Raw genomic sequence first — 20787 nt, 5'->3', positions numbered from 1 at the left:
AATATTAGCTAGATGCCAAGGATGGAAATGGTAACACGTGTGGGTGTTACTTTATGAAAGGGTTTACCGTTCGATGAGGACATCAAACTTCGTCTGTGGGTGGTGGAGTTGTGAGACACAAAATCCCTAGGCCCCAAAGTGGAGCCGGAGGGGCGCCATGTGGTAGTGGCCGAAGCGAAAGCTAAACGAGCGTAACACGTTTGGACTAAAAGCTCCGCCTTGAAAGGTTGAGAGCGGGAGTGGAACTCCCAACAAAGTGCTCGAGGAACAAGCACAAAGAGAGCAATAAGCGAGGCTCCAAAAAGGGACCCAAAAGGACCAACACATGACACGTGGGAGTCTGAAATGGAGTCCAAGATGGACCCGAGATGGAGTCCGAGATGGAGTTCGAGATGGACCCGAGATGGAGTCCGAGATGGAGTCCGAGATGGACCCGAGATGGACCCGAGATGGGACCCGAGATGGACCCGAGATGGAGTCCAAGATGGAGTCCGAGAAGGACCTGAGATGGAGTCCGAGGTGGAGTCCAAGATGGAGTCTGAGATGGAACCGAGATGTACCCGAGATGGAGTCCGAGATGGAACCGAGATGTACCCGAGATGGAGTCCGAGATGGAGTCCGAGATGGACCCGAGATGGAGTCCGAGATGGAGTCCGAGATGGACCCGAGATGGACCCGAGATGGAGTCCAAGATGGAGTCCGAGAAGGACCCGAGATGGAGTCCGAGGTGGAGTCCGAGATGGAGTCCGAGATGGAGTTCGAGATGGACCCGAGATGGACCCGAGATGGAGTCCGAGATGAAGTCCGAGATGGACCCGAGATGGAGTCCGAAGTCGAGACCAGGACCAAGACCGAGACCGGGACCGAGACCGAGACCGAGATCAGGACCGAGACCGAGACCGAGACCGAGGCCGAGTCCGAGTCCGAGTCCGAATCCGAGTCCGAGTCCGAGACTAAGTCCGAGTCCGAGTCCGAGGCCGAGTCCGAGTCGAGTCTGAGAGGGTGAAAGCCCAAAGCGTTCGTCTCCCAGACCCTGGGGGTTTGGTGAGCTCCAAAAGTATAGTAGGGGGAGGACTGCAATGGAGCCAGTTTGGCCAGGAAAGGCCAGTTTGGCCCAGGAAGGCCGGACAGTGTTGGGTGATGAGCTGCCCACTAGGAAGTCCAAGACTAAAGTGAACACAAACCGACAAGCGGGGTAGCTTGGTGAAGTGTTCAAGAGCCGGCTCTAGTTCCCCCGGGAGATCGACTGGCCGATGCTCCCAGTCCAAGTGTGGGTGGCACTACCTACTTGGATACCTGTCGTGGCTCAACGGAACCTCGCTCTAAGCCTATGGCTAAAGCACCTAAAGGCGAAAGGCGGGGAAAGTACCCATGAGGCTTGCGTAAGGCCACGGTGTTCCGAAATGTTGTCCCAAAATCCCAGACTGTGGAAAGGAAGAGGAGTAGCCTCTCGTGTGGTGACAAAGGACATGGTCACCCAGTGAGGAAGTCCCAGAGGACAGTTGGACTTAGAGGTCGGGCCTGCGGGCCTTGATCCAGTGGCAGTGTTGGTGAACACGGCCATCGACAGAGAGGGACTTGGTGGGGACCGAAAAAGAGATATTGGGGAAAGTTATTCCCTAAGTTTGCGAGCATCCTAAGGATGCTAAGGAGTGGATCTGGGATGATCACTCATCGATGGATGGCCTAGTCTATGAGAGACGGGATTGCAATGTAGGTGGTGTTGGACCACCGGTGTGACCAAGGTGAATAGGTATAGCCTCAGCGTAACGGGCCGATATGTCGGTGGTACCTTGGGGTGTCGATCATGGGATTGGACATGTGGAGCACTTAGACCAAGTGCAAAGGTTGAGTGGCATGGATGCCATTCTCGGGGCTAGCATGCCCCAAGTCCTAACTGGGACTTGTGGAGGTTGTGAATGAGACTCCTCCAAGTGGTTGGAAGTGTGGTTAAGTGACTAAAGTAAAATGGAAAAATTAGTCACTTACACCGTGCCATTTGCTCCGATACCAACTATAGCACACCTTATCTCTCTCCCCTTAAGCCAACTAGAAAAGGGGCAATTGCTTGATGAGAGAGCCCTTAGTGGCTATTTTATCCCCATTTATCCCCCAAGGTTCCAAGGATCCACGGTGATAGTATATCCAAATCTCATCCCATGATCACATGCGCTACATCAAAGCATCCATCCAAGAAATGGAGGATATCAATTCAATAAATGCTAACAATACTGATATGTGTGGTTAACCTCATTAAACATATAGCAACAAACATCTCAGTCACAAATATGTCTTCATCCTTATATTTGAATATAAATAGTAGTAACTCAACTTCTATTAGAATAGGATCATCCTTCATAGGAAGTGGAGTTGAAGCATATATAATTACAAATGAGAGAGGCAATATCTTATAATATTGTGTTTATAATGCATGTGATTTTCACCTTTTACCTATGGTGATTTACCATAAGATAACTATAGAATGGAACTTAAACCCACCACAACATGACCCTAGCAAGTGAGCCAACTCTCGTTTGTATAGGAAGCAGAGCTGGGCAACTGCAATTTAATCCCAGCTACCCAAGAGCCTTATGGGCATAGGGTATCAAAGTGGAAAATGGAGATAAATGAAATATGGTGTTATTTTGGCATATTAATAACCTAACACAAAGGTATGGGTATTTCACTAGTTAATGGTATAAAATTTAGGCTTAGACCCAAGCCAGGTAAAGAAGAAGAACAAACATACAAGTAGGAGTTAAATTATATCTCAAATTAATCAACCATGCCTAACCTACCCACTACCCCCACAATCCATACTCCCCCCACCCCTCCCTTTAGGCACCCCTAATCACCCTTAGTACCAGGAGCTAGTCTCTAGGAAGTGTGAAATTTACTAAGTATAAAATGGCATTAAATTGTGAATTTAGACACAAGATTAACACCATCATATATAGAACAATCTCTACATTTTATAGATATGTCAAATTAGCAAATCTAGACATTTTCCATAAATAACTAATGGAACCAAACGAGACCAACACAAGGGGCATGATAGCAAGGGTATCTTGGCGCACACAATAAGCTATCATTTAGCAAATATTGAGGGACCAAACTCAATATTGCAGAGGTTCCTAACACTAACAAGTGCAAATTAACAAATGATTTTCTTTAACTAGTATGCTTAATTAATAACACTTACTGTCTTTATACTCTTCTAATCAAGTGCACATATAAAGGTTAATTTCTCAATTAGCTTGGATGGAGATTGAAAAAAGGTCTAGCAATACCAACCTTCTGCCGTTGTGACAATAAGAAAAGAGTATCCATAAGACCTTTCGATACCCACAATCACATTATGACAGTGTTAATTAAAGAATGTCATCAAGGGTGGTTTGAGCATATGGCTTAAAAAAGTACATAAAATGCATAATATCCATAAACTTTGAGAATAAATAGGGCAAAATTGTCACAGCAAGTGCTACTAAACATTATTGGCTACTAAAAAAGAAAATAAAAACCAAGATGCTAACCATCTTAATCTATATAGCATGGCCATACTCATTTATATATAGGTTTTTAAATATATATTTAGAAACTTTTGTTTTTTACAACAAATCATGCTTTAAGGTTTTCATAAGCATCTTTTAATCCTTCTTAGTTTTCTTATCCTTGTTCTTCACGTTCTTCTTCCTTCCTATCATGTGCTCGAATATAATCCTAGTGGCCTTGTACACTCGTCCTTTTAGGGTCAAGGACTGTGGCTTGGGCTTAGGTTACACACAAGCCAGGCTGGTGACATGGTAGGTACAGATGGCAGGTTGGGCTTATGCGATAAGCTTGTAGACATGTCAACTAGGTAGTAGTCTAATCACAGATTTTTTATTTAGTTATCTATGGGTATGTTAGCCAGAGAGGGTATAAACTATTTCTACCGATGGTGGCAAAAGTTTAGTATAAAAGCTAAACTCTTTGTACAAATCTTTGATTTGAATCAACACCAATCTTAGACTAAATTTATCTTGCATTCTAGTCTCATGTTCTTAGCTTTTGGAGCAATCCTCAACTCTAAACAACAAAGATAAGAAGTCTAGCCTCACTTAAACTATATTACACCTCACTTGAAGTTCCTCACCAATCACCATTGCTACTGTGAGTCTTTAAAATAGGTTAAGTTAATATAACCTTTTGACCCCCCTTGCTTGTGCTTCTTCCAAGATCACTGCACCCTTGAGGGCTTGTGAGGAGGACAGGCGAAGGAGATAGCTCATGGGCTAGCCATTCACCCTCTACTGTCAACCTTGTCTAGTGAATGGGGCATGGGATGGGTATAGGTCATACTATGCCCATTCCATGCCCATTCAAATATTACAAAATTAAAAATGAATTACATTATGCCATATGGCTGTATATCTACAAGATTGTAGAATTTAACAATGAAAATTGTACAATTTCTAAAGTTTCTGTAGTAGATGTCGTAAATTTGTGGCAATTGTAAAATTTGATAGACAAACTTGATCAATTTGCTTTAATTGAAGTATTTGCTGCATATGTTGATACTCATGGACAAATTACATGTTATATATAAGAGGAATAGATTTTATGATGGAAAAAAATATGACAAACAATATATAATTGCATATAGCTGCATGTCTTATTTACATATGTGTGGATGCATTTTTTTTTATCACATTTCAATTGCTATAATTGTAATTTAAACATGATTGTGTGCTTGTATGGGACATGCCATATGTTAAGGGCATGCTACATGTATGTTATCTCCTCTTTTTTAAGTGATTCAATTCAATTCACAATCTGTGAAACTTGGCATGTACAAGAGAGAATACCACACACCTTCTATGACATTTTATCTTTATAATGTTACTGAACGTTCAAATGGACATTTGCCAATTGCATGAAGTGCAAGAATCATGGATAGCATTTCTAAGTTTATGTTACCTTCCTCCAACCTGGAAGAGTTAAATCTGTGGAGGCTGTGCACAGTAAGCCAAGCAAGTGCATCATTACCTCCCCTTAAGTTTCTCCAAGAGCAGCCATCTCATCCTGTTTACCAGCTTCGGAGTAAATGCTTGTGAGGAGAACGTACGGAGCACCATCCCCCGGATTCATTTCCACCATCTCTTTTGCAACGCGCTTGGCTCGGTCAGGATCCTTGTAAAGCTTGCAAGATCCCAGCAGAGTTCCCCAAGCAACACCATCGCCCATGAAAGGCATGCTCTCGATCAGCTCCTCCGCATCCCTGAGCTGCCCAGCTCTCCCAAGAACATCCACCATGCAACAGTAGTGATCCCTGGCAGCTCTCAACCCGTGATCGCCAACCATCGAAACAAACAACTCCACGGCCTTTTCCACCATGCCCTTGTGGCTGCAAGCGATGAGTGCGCTTATAAAGGTGATCTCACTTGGCTTCACTCCATCGAGGTTCATCTCCTGAAAGAGATTGATGGCGCAATCAAAATGCCCTGCCTGGGCATATGCCGCATTCATTGCACTCCAGGAGACCTCATTTCTTTCGGGCATCTCGTCAAACACAGCCTTTGCCTGGATGGTGTGCCCGTTTTGGGCATACGCCGCCAGTAGAGCGGTCCATGTCACAGTGTTGGGCTCCTCGGGTAGGTTGTCGAATGCCATCCTTGCTTCTTTCACATCCCCAATTTGAGCGAATGCCACGATCAAGGCCGTCCACGAGACCAAGTTCCAGTGAGACATCCTGTCGAAGTAGCGTTTTGCTCGAGAGAGATGCTTCCGCTGTCCCAGAACTACGATCATCACGTTCCAGGACGCAACATCTCTGTTGGGAATCTTGCGAAACGCAGCCTCGGCTCCTTGAAGATCACTGCTCTGTGAGTAAGCCCCGATCAAAGCAATCCAGGACAAGGACTTCCGTGCCTCGGGCACGCTCTCCAGCATCTTCTCGGCCTCGCTAAATCTCTCGTTTTGAGCGTAAGCCACAATCATAGACGCCCACGAGACCATGCTTCTCATTGGCATCTTTTCAAACGCCAGCTTCGCGTGCTCGATCCGCCCGTTCTGAGCCAAAGCCGTGAAGAGGGCATTCCAGGAGATGATATCTCTCTCCACCATTTCACTGAAAACCCTCCATGCTTCATCGATACGGCCGCGCTGGGCATATCCATCGAGCAAAGACGTGCATGAAACCACGTTATACTCGGGCATCCGGTCGAAGACTCGCTTTGATTCCTCGATTGATCCGGCTTGAGCGTACCCCTGGACCATGACGTTGTAGGAGATCAAGTTCCAGCCGGGCATAGTTTCAAACAAACACGCGGCTTCCTCCATATACCCATTCCGAGCATACGCCGCCACCATTGCGCTCCAAGTTACCTCGTTCCTCTCTCGCGTTTCCTCGAAGAAAACCCTCGCCTCGTCCACAAACCCGGCCTGCGCATACGCCGTGATGAGCACCGTCCACGAGACAACGTTGGTGACGGGCATGTCACGGAAGAAGAAGATCTCTAGCTGCTTGAGCCGGGCATTGTCGGCCAGAGCTCTCAGCATCGCGTTCCAGGAGATGGAATCCCACTCGGGCATGGAGTGGAAGATCTGGGCGGCTTCCTCCACTCGCCCACCTCGAGCACAGGCCGAGATCATCGCGTTCCACGACGAGCGATTCCTCTCGCTCATGCCGTCGAAGAGCTCTTTCACCTCCTCGATCGAGCTCTCGCACGAATCATACGCGTCCCCGATCGCGCGGCTGGTGCCCACGTCCGGCTCCGCGATCTGGCGCAGCCCAAACCTGGATTGAAATTGATCGTCGTCTCCGCTGTGCGCATACCCCGTGATCATCACGTTCCACGCGACTAAGTTCCACTGCGGCATGCGATCGAACGCGAGCTTCGCATGGCGGGTCTCCCCTCCCTGCGCGAGCGCGCCCACCATCGCCGTCCAGGAGATGACATCGCGAGCTGGGTTGCGATCGAACGCCCACTTCGCGCCCGCCAGATCCTCCGCCGTGCAGTAGGCCTGCCCGAGGCTGTTCCAAGACACGGTATCTCTCTCGGGCATCATGGCAAAAATTTCTTGAGATTGCGCCGCCAGGCCTTGGCTTGCGTAGCCAGCGAGCAGCGCGTTCCACGACGAGCAGTTCCACTGTGGCATGCTATCGAAGAGTTTCTTTGCCTCTAGCAAATGCCCACTTTGGGCATATGCAGAAACCATTGCGTTCCAAGGAAGAACATCCCTTTGGCTCATGGCATCAAACGTAGATTTTGCTTCCTCCAAACATCCGAATTTGACGAGCACCACGATCATCGCGGTGTAGGAGACAACGTTTTTATCGGGCATCTGGCTGAAGATCCACTTCGATTCCTGGAGATACCCGTTATGGACGTATGCTTCCAGCATGATTCCCCATGAGAACTGATTCTTGGGCTCAATTGAGTCGAAGACCTCACGGGCTTTGGCCACACTACCACACTTACCATACATTTGGACAAGCAAATTACCTAAGTACCTGTCTTGATTGTGCTCGCTGCTGTCAAGGATGGCTGCATGGAGTAGTTTGGCTTGAGCAAGGTCTCTTGAGTGGCCACAAGCTCTTACCAGTCTTGCTAGGCCTTCCCTGTCTGTTTTCAACATTAAAGATAGAAACATAATGGTAAATTACTTAATGGAAATATAAATATCCTAATCGAAATAATTTTAAAGGTGATGATAGTTTTAATATGTCACTATGTCCGAAAGTCTTGGGGGACACACGCTGGGCAGTGCTCCAAGCTACCGCGGTTGGGAAACACGCAACTGGCCCAGGTTTAACAATAAACCTGCTAGATTGTCTCAGAGTGCTCCGAGTGGTCAGACTCTAGCATGCCATGCTGAAGGCAAAGGGAAAGCCAGATGTACAAGTCCAAAAGCCCCCTGACCCAGCAGCACAACGTGGTGACACGGAGTTGGATCATGCGATCTGCTATGGTAGGTTGTGCTGTGGGCCCAATATTTGTATGGTCCCTAGGGGATGATGAAGAAATGTACATAGAATTACCCCAACTAGGGCTCCATGCTGAACATTGGACACCAACGGTGTCCGATGTTCGGCAAGGATGGCCCATCAGGTCCGACATGGCTCTGGAAGTCCCCCAGCAGTAGCACGAGGAGGAGATACAATGCTGAGATCCTTCTACTTAATCCACCTTAGATGGCACTTGGAGGAATGAAACGAACAAGAGAGCGAACCCTAGGCCAATCTCCCAACCCTTAAGGCGTTACGGCTTTAAATCCCATAGGCCATGGAATATTCTCAGAATATTCCTGTGGTTCGTGTCATTCTCCCCTCCTTCATGACCCAGCCACATATGATAGCCTCGAGAAGCTAAATGAGCCTCAAATGAAGGGAGTCCAAGGCAATACGGCTATGGAGAAAAGATGTGCAAACAACAACACTAACGTCATAACAAACGGTCATGAAAGAAAGAAAGCAATACAGCTTTCTCACATGACAATACAGTCATGGAAAACAAGAGAATGAGAATAGAACAAACGGCTCAAATCATATAGCAATACAGCTATAGAACTCAATTCTCCCCTTCTTCAGGAATGTCATCCAAGTTATAACCAAAACTCAAAAACACCAACTTTGTACTCTTGATGATGACGATGCTCATCAGCCAATCTTTTGTCTCGTTCTTGAGCTTGCCTCATGTTCAATTTTGCCAGCTCAAGCTTGTCCTGTATATCCTCCAGGAAATCACAAGCATGAGGAACCCGAACCAAAGCTAAATTAAAACTCACAAGAGACCTAGGCTCATAGCCACACATCACCATAAAAGGAGACATGCCAATAGCTGATTGATGAGCACTATTGTGAGCAAACTGAAGCAAAGGTAAGTATTTTTCCCATACTCCCTGTCGAGTCAAGTTTCCCATAAAAGACTATAGCATATCTTCTAATAGCTGATTCATTCGCTCTGTCTGCCCATCAAATTGTGGATGTTCACCACTACTCATGCTTAGTTTAGTCTCTAGTTTTTCAAAAACCGTTTGCCAAAACTTGGACGTGAACTGAGGATCCCGATCACTCACAATGTCACCCGGCAAACCATAGAGACTGAGTAACCGGTCTACAAACAACTGAGCAAGTTCAGAAGCTTTTATCGTTGTCTTCACAAGGAAAAAGTGAGCCATCTTTGTCAAACGATCCACACAAACCAGTGATAAAGTCCATCGAGATGTTATCCCACTTATTCTCGGGTACACGTAAAGGATGATAGAAGCCAGCGAGCTTCTGATGATCAACTTTGACCGCCTGACAAGTCAAACAATCACGTACGTACTTTTCAACATCTGACTTCATCCCAGGCGAAAAGAAATGCCTCTTCACCAACATATACGTTCTCAATACCCCCGGATGCCCAGCACTTGGCACATTATGACACTTAACCAAAATCCATTTGATGAGTTTGTCAACACAAGGAACCATTACACATCCCTTCTTCACCAGGATTCCATCTCGTATTTCAAATGACACAAACTTGTCACCCTTCAAATCTGTAGAGGCGTCCCTCAACAAAACCTTCGCGCGAATATCAATGATAAAGGAGTCGAAGTCAACAAACTCCTTAAGCTCATCCAAGAGATCGCTGAATAGCTTCATGAATGAGATAGAATTTACCATCCTAGATAACGCATCAGCCACCTTATTGTCACCTCCATGCTTGTACCAGATCTTAATAGACATTTCCTGCAGGAATTCTTGCCAACGAGCAAGGCGGCCTCGAAGATCCACATCTGGAGAGACTGATGATCTGAAACTACATGGAAGTCCAATCCATATAGATAATGTCGCCATTCTTGAGTAGGTCAATTCTGTTGTGTGACATCAAACTTGTGGCTCATGAAGGCGAGAGAATGCCTAACTTGAAGCAATACGGCCCCAAAAGCACTATCACTCACATCATTGCTATAGTTTCTGCCACAGTCACCTTATCATTCATTGACCCTTTCAAAATAATCCTTGCTCTGATGTTCAGCTTTATGGCAATGAAAACAATTGCCCTCCACCTTGTCTTTCTCTCACTGGTCCAAACGAAATTTCTTAGCTTCACTGCCATCTTCATGCTTCGAGCCACAATAGAATAATGACCGTTTCTTCCCCGAATATGAAGAATTAGCAAGCTAGTCATCACGTTGACTACTCCGTGGACTATCTCGTTGACTAGAGTTGACCGAGTTGACTGACGGTTCGGGCAAAAAGATCTGAGCCTTAGTGATAGCATCAGTCAACGTTGCTAGAAAATCCTTTTTGACCTTCTGTTACACATCCATCGAGCTCAATCCTTTGATAAAACATTGCACCTTTAGCAGCTTATTATAGGTGCCCATGAGACTAAGGCAAAGATCACAGAACTTGTGGGCATACACATCCAAAGACAAAGTCCCCTGGCGGATCTCTAACAACTGATTCACGAGATCAACCTCTTCAAACTTCTTGACAAACGAAGCGCGGAAAACCTTTGTCAAATCAGTCCAAGAAGTTGGCTTCGGATTAGCTTTGATGTAGTTCTTCCACCATGAAGAAGCATGGCCCGTAAGCTTCGTCACAAAGAAATCTATCTTCACCTTATCTTCACAAGGATTGTGAGACCAACAACTTTCCCACAATTCCAACCAAGAATTAACCTCTTGACTATCACAAACATCTGGTGATGATTTCCATTCCACGATACCATAATCCTTGGCATGCTTGATGTACCAATGGTAATCACGGACATGAGATTGATTCAACCCTTGAGGGTTCATGCGAAGCAAGAAATTCTTAATGAGATTGACAAAATCCTTAACTTCCTTTATGTCGCTCTGAACCTCAGAAATCTGGCATCCCTGCCGCACAACGACATCATCAAGAGTCTCTTCTGCATCGTCATGGCTATCCTCACTAACGCCATACTCCTCATCAGTATCAATATCTTGCTCACCCGCCATCCCCAAAAGAACGTGCTGCTCCGATACCAATGAAACAAACAAGAGAGCGAACCCTAGGCCAATCTCCAAACCCTTAAGGCGTTACGGCCTTAAATCCCACATGCCATGGAATATTCTCAGAATATTCCCGTGGTTCGTGTCAAGGAAGGTGTTGGGTTTAAACACAAGAAAAGGACCATGTAAAGACCATGTACGTAAACCCATTTGTACAATGTTAGCCTACCATAGTCTTTCAAACTTTGGTTCTTCCTCAAAATCCATGCCCCACGTGTCAGTCACAAATATATCTTGTTAATTAGCTAAAGGGGTGATCATTTAATTGTAGAGCATTCTTTTATTCTATTATCTTGATCTAATGCCTGATATTTTATTTTTGTTTTGGCACATATGTATATTGTACATGCATGCTATTATTTGCAGTGCCACACACTATATAGTTTCATGCGAATTGGTGACAACAATAAAACCCCACACAATTTCCAACATACGAGCAATGAAGCGGTGACAAAAACACATTTATAGCAACCATGCACAACGTTGTGCCAGGGCTTGTCTGCTGCTTAGATCACCTCATATTGTCCTCGAAAAGACACTCATGTCATCCAGGTGAGGGCTCTTGACCATCCCAGAAGACCTATATATCGATCATGTCGATGCTGCCTTAATTGGCATTGCGGATTAAATACTCCTAGACTTCTTTCATCCACCCACATCATCCCAGAAGGTACAGAAGATGAAGAAACCAATATGCTTGCAGACAACTAGTTATCCCCTTCAGTACCATGGCTATAAGTTGGGCCCTAGGCCATAGTGCTAAAAATGTGAACTAGAATGAAATTATTCTAACATAAGCATACTACCTTGCAAACCTATAAATTATCATATTATGCTGCTACCTGAACTAAAATCAAGTCTGGGCCCAATTCACTTCTTTGTATTTTGTTTCCATTGTTTCTATCTTGTACATGTACATTTTGGCAAGAAACATATGCATTGTAAAACAACTAAAGAATAGCTTTTACTCATATCTATTTTGTGTGTACCCTTCGATAATATTAGGATTAAACACAATAAAGGGACTAAATGTTGCAACATGTCATTTGATGCATAGTTTGCTATACATACCATAAACCACTAATCCTGCAATCTAAAATAGTAAATTTGACTTTTACTTATGCTTTGAATAAGGCCACTCATAGCCTTGTCCTTTGTGCTGCCATGCCAATCTCAATTGCATTGCCACCATCTAAAATTAAAATGAAAAAAACACACAAACCAAGTAGGTGTTTTAGCAATTTAGGCAAAATCTTAGCATAAACTCTTGAAATGAATCAGCACCAATTTTGGGTTGATCTATAGTTTTCTATCTTGTAGTCTCCTATTCTTAATTTGCAGCCATGAAAATTATAACCTAGCTCTAAACAGCAAAGATAAGAGGCCTAACTTCATTGACACTATGCTATGCTTTCTCTTGAGGTTCTTCACCACCTAACCATTCCACGTAAATTAAGTTCCCTTAACCTTAATATACCCTTCAACTAACACATTAACCATGGCTTTCTGCAGCTCCATGATCTTGTTGTCAAGATCACTGTGCCCTGTTGGCCTATGAGGAGAACAGGATAGTCTTCATGGATGCCCATCCAAATATTACAAAACATAAAATGGATGTACATTTTATGGACAGCGAATTGCATCATGCCATGTGGCTACATCTCTACAAAATTGTAGAATTTGACAGAGAAAGCTATACTATTTGTAATGTTTGTAGTGGCAATTGTAAAATTTAATGGACAAACTTGATCAATTTGCTTTAAGTATTTATTGCATATGTTAATGGTCATGAACGCCAAATATAAGAGGAGTAGATTTGATTATGTGAAAAAGAAAAGAAGAAGAATTAAGAATTTATTTCTTCTTTGTTTTTTTTGTGTTTTTTCTTTCTTTTGTTGATTATCGGGCTCCTGGTTGGAGCCAGACATACAACAGCCTGATGTTGAGAGGTACTGGACATGAATGTTCCCGTTTCAGAGGCAAACGGCAAAGAAATTAAAACTATTTTATCTTTGAGAATTCCATAGCTGGAAGTTAAGAGAACTCTTCTAGTTTTTGAAGGATCAAATGGCAACGTTATTTGGATTGCCAGTTGCGTCAAGTGTTCGCTGAACTTAATTCGACTTCCAGGAATCATGGACAGCGTTTCTCAACGAGAGGTACTCAAATTTAATCTCATCCAGAAAGTTTTTCTTCTCTCACAGCTTTGTTTCCAGGCTGATTGTCATCCTTGAGGCCATGGCACTTCTAAGTTTATGTAATACTTCCCTCCGACCAGGAAGAGTTAAATCCGTGGAGGCTGTCCACAGTAAGCCATCATTCGCATGCTGTCTATCCTCCTGAGCAGCATCGTCTAGTCTGAAATGGCCATGAGCAAGGCGGAACCACGCACTTGGAACGCTACAAGATCCCTCCAGGTTCTCTTTCAGGCTTTGAGAGCTTGAGCATCATGTTTTGGCAGTCTTGCTAGGCCTTCCCTGTCAGTTTTCAACATTAAAGATAGAAACATAAACTTTAAGGGTAACGGTAAACTACTTACTGGAAATTTTTTAAAGGTGATGATAGTTTTACTATGTTGCCAGATCCAATGGTGCACACTTGCACAACTCTCTTTGTGGAAGATTGTTCCCAGTAAAGTTAATGTTGATTGATCTATCATGATTGATGTTCTAACAACACTTGGCTTTGGAGAGGGTGGTGGGCGTCACTGTGTTTGCATCAGTGGCATGGGAGCATGGTCAACACTTCTCAGTTTCAGCCGAGTTGTACGCTCAAGCAAAAGACTAAGGTGATTCAACCAAGCTAAGAAAGCTCTGTGGTGCAGTTAAAAGTGATGTTACTTGATTGTTCAATCCTTGTGGAGTGAGTGTGCCTCGGCCATCACTGTGGAGATTGTAGCCATGCTATCTACGAATCCTCCCTGAAAGCGTCCACTGTAAGTTGATGTATGAAACCAAGTATATATGACTCTTTTTAGATTTTGTGGTGCCCATTTAGAAGCATAAGATTCTAACTCAATATATGCTTTACCACAGTGAGAGCTTGACATTAGATTTGAACACATGGATGACTTGCATATTAAAAGATTAAAAAAAAGTGTTGCAAATTTTGCAAGTGGCAGTTGAGTTAGTATAATATATTAGAACCAAAGCAAATTTACTATCCAACTCATACAATAGTGAAAAAGAACTAAAACCAATATTAAAACTTATCCAATGTGGCTTTGGTGTGTGTCCATTTGACTGTTTGAAAATGTCTTCTTTAAAATTAATATAATATATGTCTCAAATAAAAGTGTGCATTTCATTCTTCTTTTTCTTGGTATTAAATGCTTGTTCAAAATGAAATTCTTGTCATGTTTTAAAACCTTTAGTGACAAACTAGAAGTATAAGGTTTTGAATTAAGTAAATTACTTGTGTAATCCTATATATATATATATATATATATATATATATATATATATATATATATATATATATATAATGTTTAGTGTTATGTCTTGAGGGTCCTGGGTATTTTAGGTGACATATATAGAGAATATTTTTATTTCTAAATTAAACCGTTTACTTTACTAATAAATTGTCGAACTCAATTAGCTTAGGTTTTAAAAGTGTTAGAAAAGTAATCCATAATTAGTATTTTAAAAATATATTGTAAAAGGAAAGATATACTTTAAATGAATAGGAGTTTAAGTTTTCTTATTATTCATCTACAAATTATAGCATGTACATGTGTAGGAATTAATGTAATCTGGGGTATAAATAATACTTTGAGTGATAAAGAAGCTAGAATGCTATTAGATAATTATAATTCTATAGTCTCAAAGTTAATATCTGGAGGACCTCATGGATATCTAATAAATTATATAGATAGAAAGTCAGGTGATCTTATATTTAGGGTTGCTGTTTTACAAATTGAGTGTAATGAAAATACATCTCCAAATTGTTTTGAAGAAAATAATAATAATAATTGCATTGATGGAAATACAATAAGAACCGGATTTAGACGTTTACTTAATATTGTTTCTAATGATATACGGCATGCCCGTTCTAACACATGTAAAATTATTTGTCAAAAATATCATCTGCAATATCCTTATTTTCGTTATATAAATAAAGATTTATTGTATCAACTAGATGATGTTGTTAAGTTGATATATGAGACTTGTGATAGCAGTTTAACCACTTTAAACTCTGCCTACAAAAATAATAAACTTTATAAAAACAGGTTTATAAGATCACCAAATGGAAAAAATACATTAATTTTAGAATCAAATTGTAAGCTTTCCCTTTATTCTGGAAAAAATTTACTATGAAAATCTAAGAACTACAAAGATTATTATAATGAATGTGCATTTGTGATCCAAACTGATGGTAATCTTGTTATTTATACCCAAATAAAAGAAATACTATGGTCTATTATTAAATATTGTGCTACTCCTCCCAATTGTTTTTTATTTACAGTTCTTGAAATACAAGATGATTGTAATTTAGTATCATATATAATAAATAAAAAGCAAAGATATATACCTTTATGCGCAACTAATATATATATAAACATATGAGTTGTATATAAACTTTTTGGTTTGCTTAAGCAAACTTATAGGGGGACTGGGATGGTAATGAATATACCTAGAATATACTTGGATATTCTAGGATATTCTACCATTTAATTTAGATTAATCTTGTATTTATAATTTATAAACATGTTTATAATTTATAAACTTTTTAAAACCCTTTCTAATATATTCTTTTTGATTCTATCATCTAATGGTTGATATGAAATAAGATTAATCTTGTGTTTATAAATTACAAACATACTTATAATTATAAACTTTATTTGATCAATTGGATTAATAAATAATAATAAAACTACTATTAAGCAAACCAAGCATTGCTACATGCAAGGCGTAGCAATTTATTTAATTATTGATTAATATTTGTATACAAAAAATTTGTATTAAGAGTTGAATTATGTGATTATTCAATATGTTATGGTTTTATCCTTCTGTCCAACCAGGAAGAGTTAAGTCCATAAAGGTTGTGCACAGTAAACCAATCAAGTTGTCTATTAATAAATTGTGTTCAACTCTGAGATTTTAGGGTTTATGTGTACATACTGTCTCTACTCTCAAATGGCACATGCCTCACTCATACCTACATGCCCACCTAAAAGGGGTGAATGATCACAAATGGTCCACATGTCACTAACTGGAAATTGTGGAAGAGTGGCTCTATCAAGCCTGGAGCATTGATCTTGCCCACATGCAGCCCCAAAAGAGCATTTCTTGCTGGTGTTCTAGTCGCAAGATTTCATTTCAGTGCAAGTACAATCTTTAGGTTCTAACCTCAATGTAGGTGAAATTGTAGTTAGGTTTTATATTTGGCTTAAGTATTTCTATTACATAGCATTTTAGTGTGAGGACACTGGATTTTATTACTCGTTAGAGAATGAAACTGTTTTGATGTACTTGTAAAAATAAGCACACACCATAAAGAAGACGAGATCAATACCAGTTACCACTGCTAGCATCCAGTAAAAGTAGTCAAAATGAGCCCGATTCAAGTTGTCTGCAATCCAGCTAGTGTGGCCTCGTCTCCCAGTCACTCCGTTCACAATGGTCACCACCAGGCTGCTCGAATAGTTTCCACACGCCAATGCTGTCAGCTGGAACGAGCTGCCCAGCGCTCTCATCCCATCCGGCGACTCATCGTAGAAGAACTCGATCAAGCCGATAAACGTGAACACCTCCGAGGCTCCGACGAGAAAGTACTGGGGGACGAGCCAGAAGACGCTCATCGGGAGAACGGCCGCCGGCGAGTCGAGCTGGCCGTGGTCTCTTGCAACACCCAGCCTGCGAATCTCGACGAGCGCTGCCACCACCATCGAGAGCATGATCACGAAGAGCCCGGTTCCTATGCGTTGCAAGTCGGTCAGGCCCTTGGGATGCTTGGTGAACCTCCGGAGCAATGGAACAAGGAACCACTCGTAAGTCGGCGTGCAAACCAGGATGCTCAAGTTCTCAAAGACTGAAAGAGAACCTGGAGGGATCTTGTAGCGTCCCAAGTGCGTATCCATGGTTCCGCCTTGCTCCAGAAACAGCGTGGCCATTTGAGAGTAGACAATGGAGTAGACGATGCTGCTCAGGAGTATAGGGAGCATGCGAATGATGCACTTGACCTCTTCCACTTGGCTTACTGTGCACAGTCTCCACGGATTTACCTCTTCCAGATCGGAGGGAAGTATTATAGCTGCCTTGTCAAGGAACCTGGAAGTAATGAAAACATCTATTTGATAAGCTCGAAAGAGAAGCAGCAACGGAAAACTCACTGGAAATTCGTCGTGTGTTGAATCTTCCGGCTGCCTTTGATGCTCGGTTTGTCATCGGCTACTTCGTAGAGAAGGCTGGCGTCGTTGGGATTCTTCAATCCCATCTTCCTCACAGTGGCAACCAGTACTTGGAAAACTCGAACGAGAGGATTGCCGCCAGGCCCATGGTTGCGGTAAAGAGGTGTCCCGATAAGAAACACGACCACCGCAAGGCCCATAGCGATCGTGCAGATGCCAAATCCAAAACTCCAGCTCACGTTCTCTTGCGTGTAGAGGACGAGAGTGGACGCGAGCAGCGCTCCTACTGTCATGGACTGGTAGAACCAGTTGAAGTAGGCTGTCATCTTCGGAAGCTCGTCTGGATTCTCTTCGTCAAATTGGTCAGCTCCGAGCGATGAGTTGCAAGGTTGATATGCTCCAGAAGCCAGACCCCCGAGGTACACAGCAAAGAAGAAGACGCCAGTTTGGGCTGGTGACGCAGGCTGGCAATCAACTCCCGTGTCGCAACTTGGAGGCTTCAGAGAAGGCAAAGCCGCTGATAATGTCAAGAGTATCATACCCTGCACGAAACAAGATTAGACTCGGCCCAGAAAAGAAAGAAAGAATAAAAACAACTATGCTTACCAAGAGATACACGAAGAGAAAGAGGGTTGTAGTCCAATATCGGCCCAAGTACGAATCACTAATGAAGCCACCGATCAAAGCGGTGATCGAGGACGTGCCTGTCCATAGGTTGACGTTGCTAGCCGCAGTAGCATTGCTCTGATGGAGAACATTGGTCAGGTAGCGCACGAGATTATTGTAAATCCCATAGTAAGTTACTGAAACCAAAGCCTGATTTACTGCAAAACAAATCACAACATTAAAAAAGAGAAAACGAATGCGAAAGAAACTGCAATACCAAGAACAAATCCAGCAGCTTTCCACAATCCAGTTGATGCTCGAGTCGCACGCCTCCCACAAATATCAACAGTCCCATCCTTGGTGTACAAATCGTCATCTCTCGTCGCTGTTTCCATAATTGCAGCACTGTCTGTTGCCATGCTCAAGGATCGGCCTGGAAACAAAAGCTGTGAGAAAAAGCATAACTTTTGACAACTATATGCTCCCTGGACAGAATTTTCACAAATGCAATGAGTAGCGAAACATACCTCTCGCTAAGAAACGCTGTCCATGATTCCTAGAAAAGGTCGAATCATTAGGAGCCCTAAAAACAGGGCAGGAAAAAGAAAAAAAAAATGGCAAGTCACTTACCATGCCACCTGTGAAGAATGTCTTCCTCGATCTCCGCGAGAAGCTCACGGGTCGCAGCCGTTTTCACAGTCCTCAGGCACCGCAGCACTCGCAAGCTCGAGTGGAGAACAGCTCCCCGAGCTTTGAGCTCCTTGTAGATCCTGAGAGCCGTGTCGGAGCAGCCCCGGTAGCACAGCGTAACGATGAGGTGCTTGGCCATCCTGGGATGCGGGAGCCCGCGCTTCTCGACCGCCTCGTCGAACAGCTCCACTGCATAGTCCCCGCTGATGCTCCAAGCAGCGTCGTGAACCAAGCAAGCGTAAGCCCAGCTGGAAGGAAACATGTCCTTGCTTCTCATCTCCTCGTACGCTTGCCACGCGAACTTCATCTTGTCCGCCTTGTAGTACGCCTTGATGAGCCGCGAGTAGCTGTAGGAGTTCGGCTTGAGCTTCTTCTCCTCCATGAACCTCACGAAATCCCATAAGTAACGGTGGTCGCTGTTGGCGAGTATCTTGAGGAGGAGATTGGATGGCAGGAGCATCGAGCTGCCACCAGCGCGAATCACGTCTTGGACGACCAGAGGCTTCTTGAGGCGTTTGTGTGCTGCTCGGACGCAAGCGATGTAAGTGCCGCGGTTGGGCTGGTAACCGCTGTACTTCATGAAGCGGAGCAAGTCCCACGTTGCCTTTGTCAGCGTCGCGACGCAGAGCCGCGTGATATACTCTCGGAGCTTGAACCGGTACTTCGATCCCTTGAGAGCCTCCACGATCATTCTAGCGTCCCGGAACTTGAGCTCCATGACTAGCGAGCTCGCCACCCAAATGCATGTGAAGAACGTCGGCCGGTCCTTGAGCTTCACGAGAACCTTGAAGACCTTGAGAGCGTCGGCACTCCTTTCAGTCTCCGCGAGATAGTTCGTGAGAGTTTCGTAGACTTCGGGCGTGGGGTGGAACCTTGACCGGGCCATGAACCGGAAGACTTCCATAGCTTCGTCCAGCTTATAAACTTTGCAAAGCTTGAGGATAGTCTCGCAGCAAAACTCCTCCGTGTGTGGGACGTCTCCGGCAAGGATTGCTTCGTAGTCTCTGTGAACCTCCGATCTCCTCTGGACGACACGCAAGAGATTTATGTTGTCGTCGTTAAGTCGAAACCGTGCCTGCTCCATCCTGCCTATATAAGCCACCGCGGCCTTCTCAGCCGAGCACTGGAGAAGCGTCGCGATCAAACTGTTGTAGAGATCCTCACTGGGCTTGCAACCATAGTCAGCCATCCTGTTGAAAGCGTGAGCCGCCTCAGTGGAGTTCTGAGCTCGAGCACAGCTCTTAAAGATGGTGAAGAAGACGAAGTCTGGCACCCCGGCTCGGTTTCTCTTCATCTCGTCCAGAACGCTCCACATACTTCCATAGTGCTTTCGATCGCACAAGATCTTCACGATGCTCTCATAAGCCTCGCTAGCAAGCGTGAGATCCGGCTCGTCTTTCACCCATTTGTAGAAGCCCATGGCCTTGGAAGGATGCTTTATCCTCTTGAAAATGGCTGGAAGATCGTAAGGCATGAGGTTGATGCCGCTGTGCTTGAGAGCGTTGAGACTAAATGTAAGCTCGGACGCTGAGTCGCAAAGGTCGATGCACCACACGACCCTGTCAATGTGACTCTTTCCCGATGCACCCGATTTATCTTCTCCTCCCAGCTCCTCCTCGGCATCCAGCTCCTCCTGGGAATCCATCCCTTCCTCGAAGAAATCCACAGCCGCGACGTGATCCGTGTGCTTGTGTCTAACCTGATCGCGCTTTATCACCGCCATGCCGCGGCATTGGAGCCCCAGCTTGCCCGAATCGATCATCCAGCACATACCTGATGCCCGGCGATCGGATATTTCGAGTGCTAGGCGCGCCGCATTGCATCGCCGAGACCCGGAGCGCGCGGCATTCTTGACGATGGCCCAAATGGCCATAAAACCCTAAACCCCGCCCAAACCCAGCCCAAAATTTTAGGGTTCTTCCAAGATTAGGGTTCCTCTGGGCGATGGGCGACGATGAACAGCTCCGGCTTGGACTACCGCACCGTCGCGCTCGTCCTACGCAACGCGCAAGATCCCACCTCCGCATTTCTCTTCTTCAGGTGGGCGTCAGCGCAGCAGGGATTCAAGCACTCGACCTACACATACAATTCCCTCCTCCACTCGCTCGTCAAGGCGCAATCGCTCGACG

The 20787-nt window shown here is 44.1% G+C and overlaps 2 protein-coding genes across 2 annotated transcripts; both read right to left on the bottom strand.

The window, feature by feature from the left end:
* Nucleotides 1-5034: 5034 nt before the first annotated feature.
* LOC112351295 (pentatricopeptide repeat-containing protein At1g32415, mitochondrial-like) lies at nt 5035-7635 on the bottom strand. The gene has a single exon (XM_024688904.1). The coding sequence runs from the start codon at nt 7633-7635 to the stop codon at nt 5035-5037; it is 2601 nt and encodes an 866-aa protein (XP_024544672.1).
* An 8789-nt stretch (nt 7636-16424) lies between these two features.
* Nucleotides 16425-18519, bottom strand: LOC9661757 (protein NRT1/ PTR FAMILY 8.1). The gene is made up of 5 exons (XM_002962283.2): nt 18496-18519; nt 18246-18401; nt 17969-18186; nt 17345-17904; nt 16425-17282 (listed from the first exon to the last, which is right to left on the bottom strand). Exons 2-5 carry the CDS (start codon nt 18385-18387, stop codon nt 16451-16453), a joined length of 1752 nt encoding a protein of 583 aa, XP_002962329.2. The 5' UTR covers nt 18388-18401; nt 18496-18519; the 3' UTR covers nt 16425-16450.
* Nucleotides 18520-20787: the final 2268 nt, after the last annotated feature.

This window comes from Selaginella moellendorffii, unplaced genomic scaffold, assembly GCF_000143415.4.
Source record: "Selaginella moellendorffii unplaced genomic scaffold, v1.0 SELMOscaffold_2, whole genome shotgun sequence".
Taxonomy (NCBI): domain Eukaryota; kingdom Viridiplantae; phylum Streptophyta; class Lycopodiopsida; order Selaginellales; family Selaginellaceae; genus Selaginella; species Selaginella moellendorffii.
Note: the sequence above shows the minus strand (reverse complement) of the source record. Positions and strands in the feature narration are given on the sequence as shown.

Bases quoted from the DNA above. Each gene is read 5' to 3' on its own strand.
- LOC112351295 (XM_024688904.1), bottom strand. From the start codon at position 7,635: ATGTTTCTATCTTTAATGTTGAAAACAGACAGGGAAGGCCTAGCAAGA.
- LOC9661757 (XM_002962283.2), bottom strand. From the start codon at position 18,387: ATGGCAACAGACAGTGCTGCAATTATGGAAACAGCGACGAGAGATGAC. The intron at 17,905-17,968 runs GTAAGCATAGTT...TGTTTCGTGCAG, and splicing joins TTCTCTTCGTGTATCTCTTG to GGTATGATACTCTTGACATT. The intron at 17,283-17,344 runs GTGAGTTTTCCG...CATTACTTCCAG, and splicing joins CAACACACGACGAATTTCCA to GTTCCTTGACAAGGCAGCTA.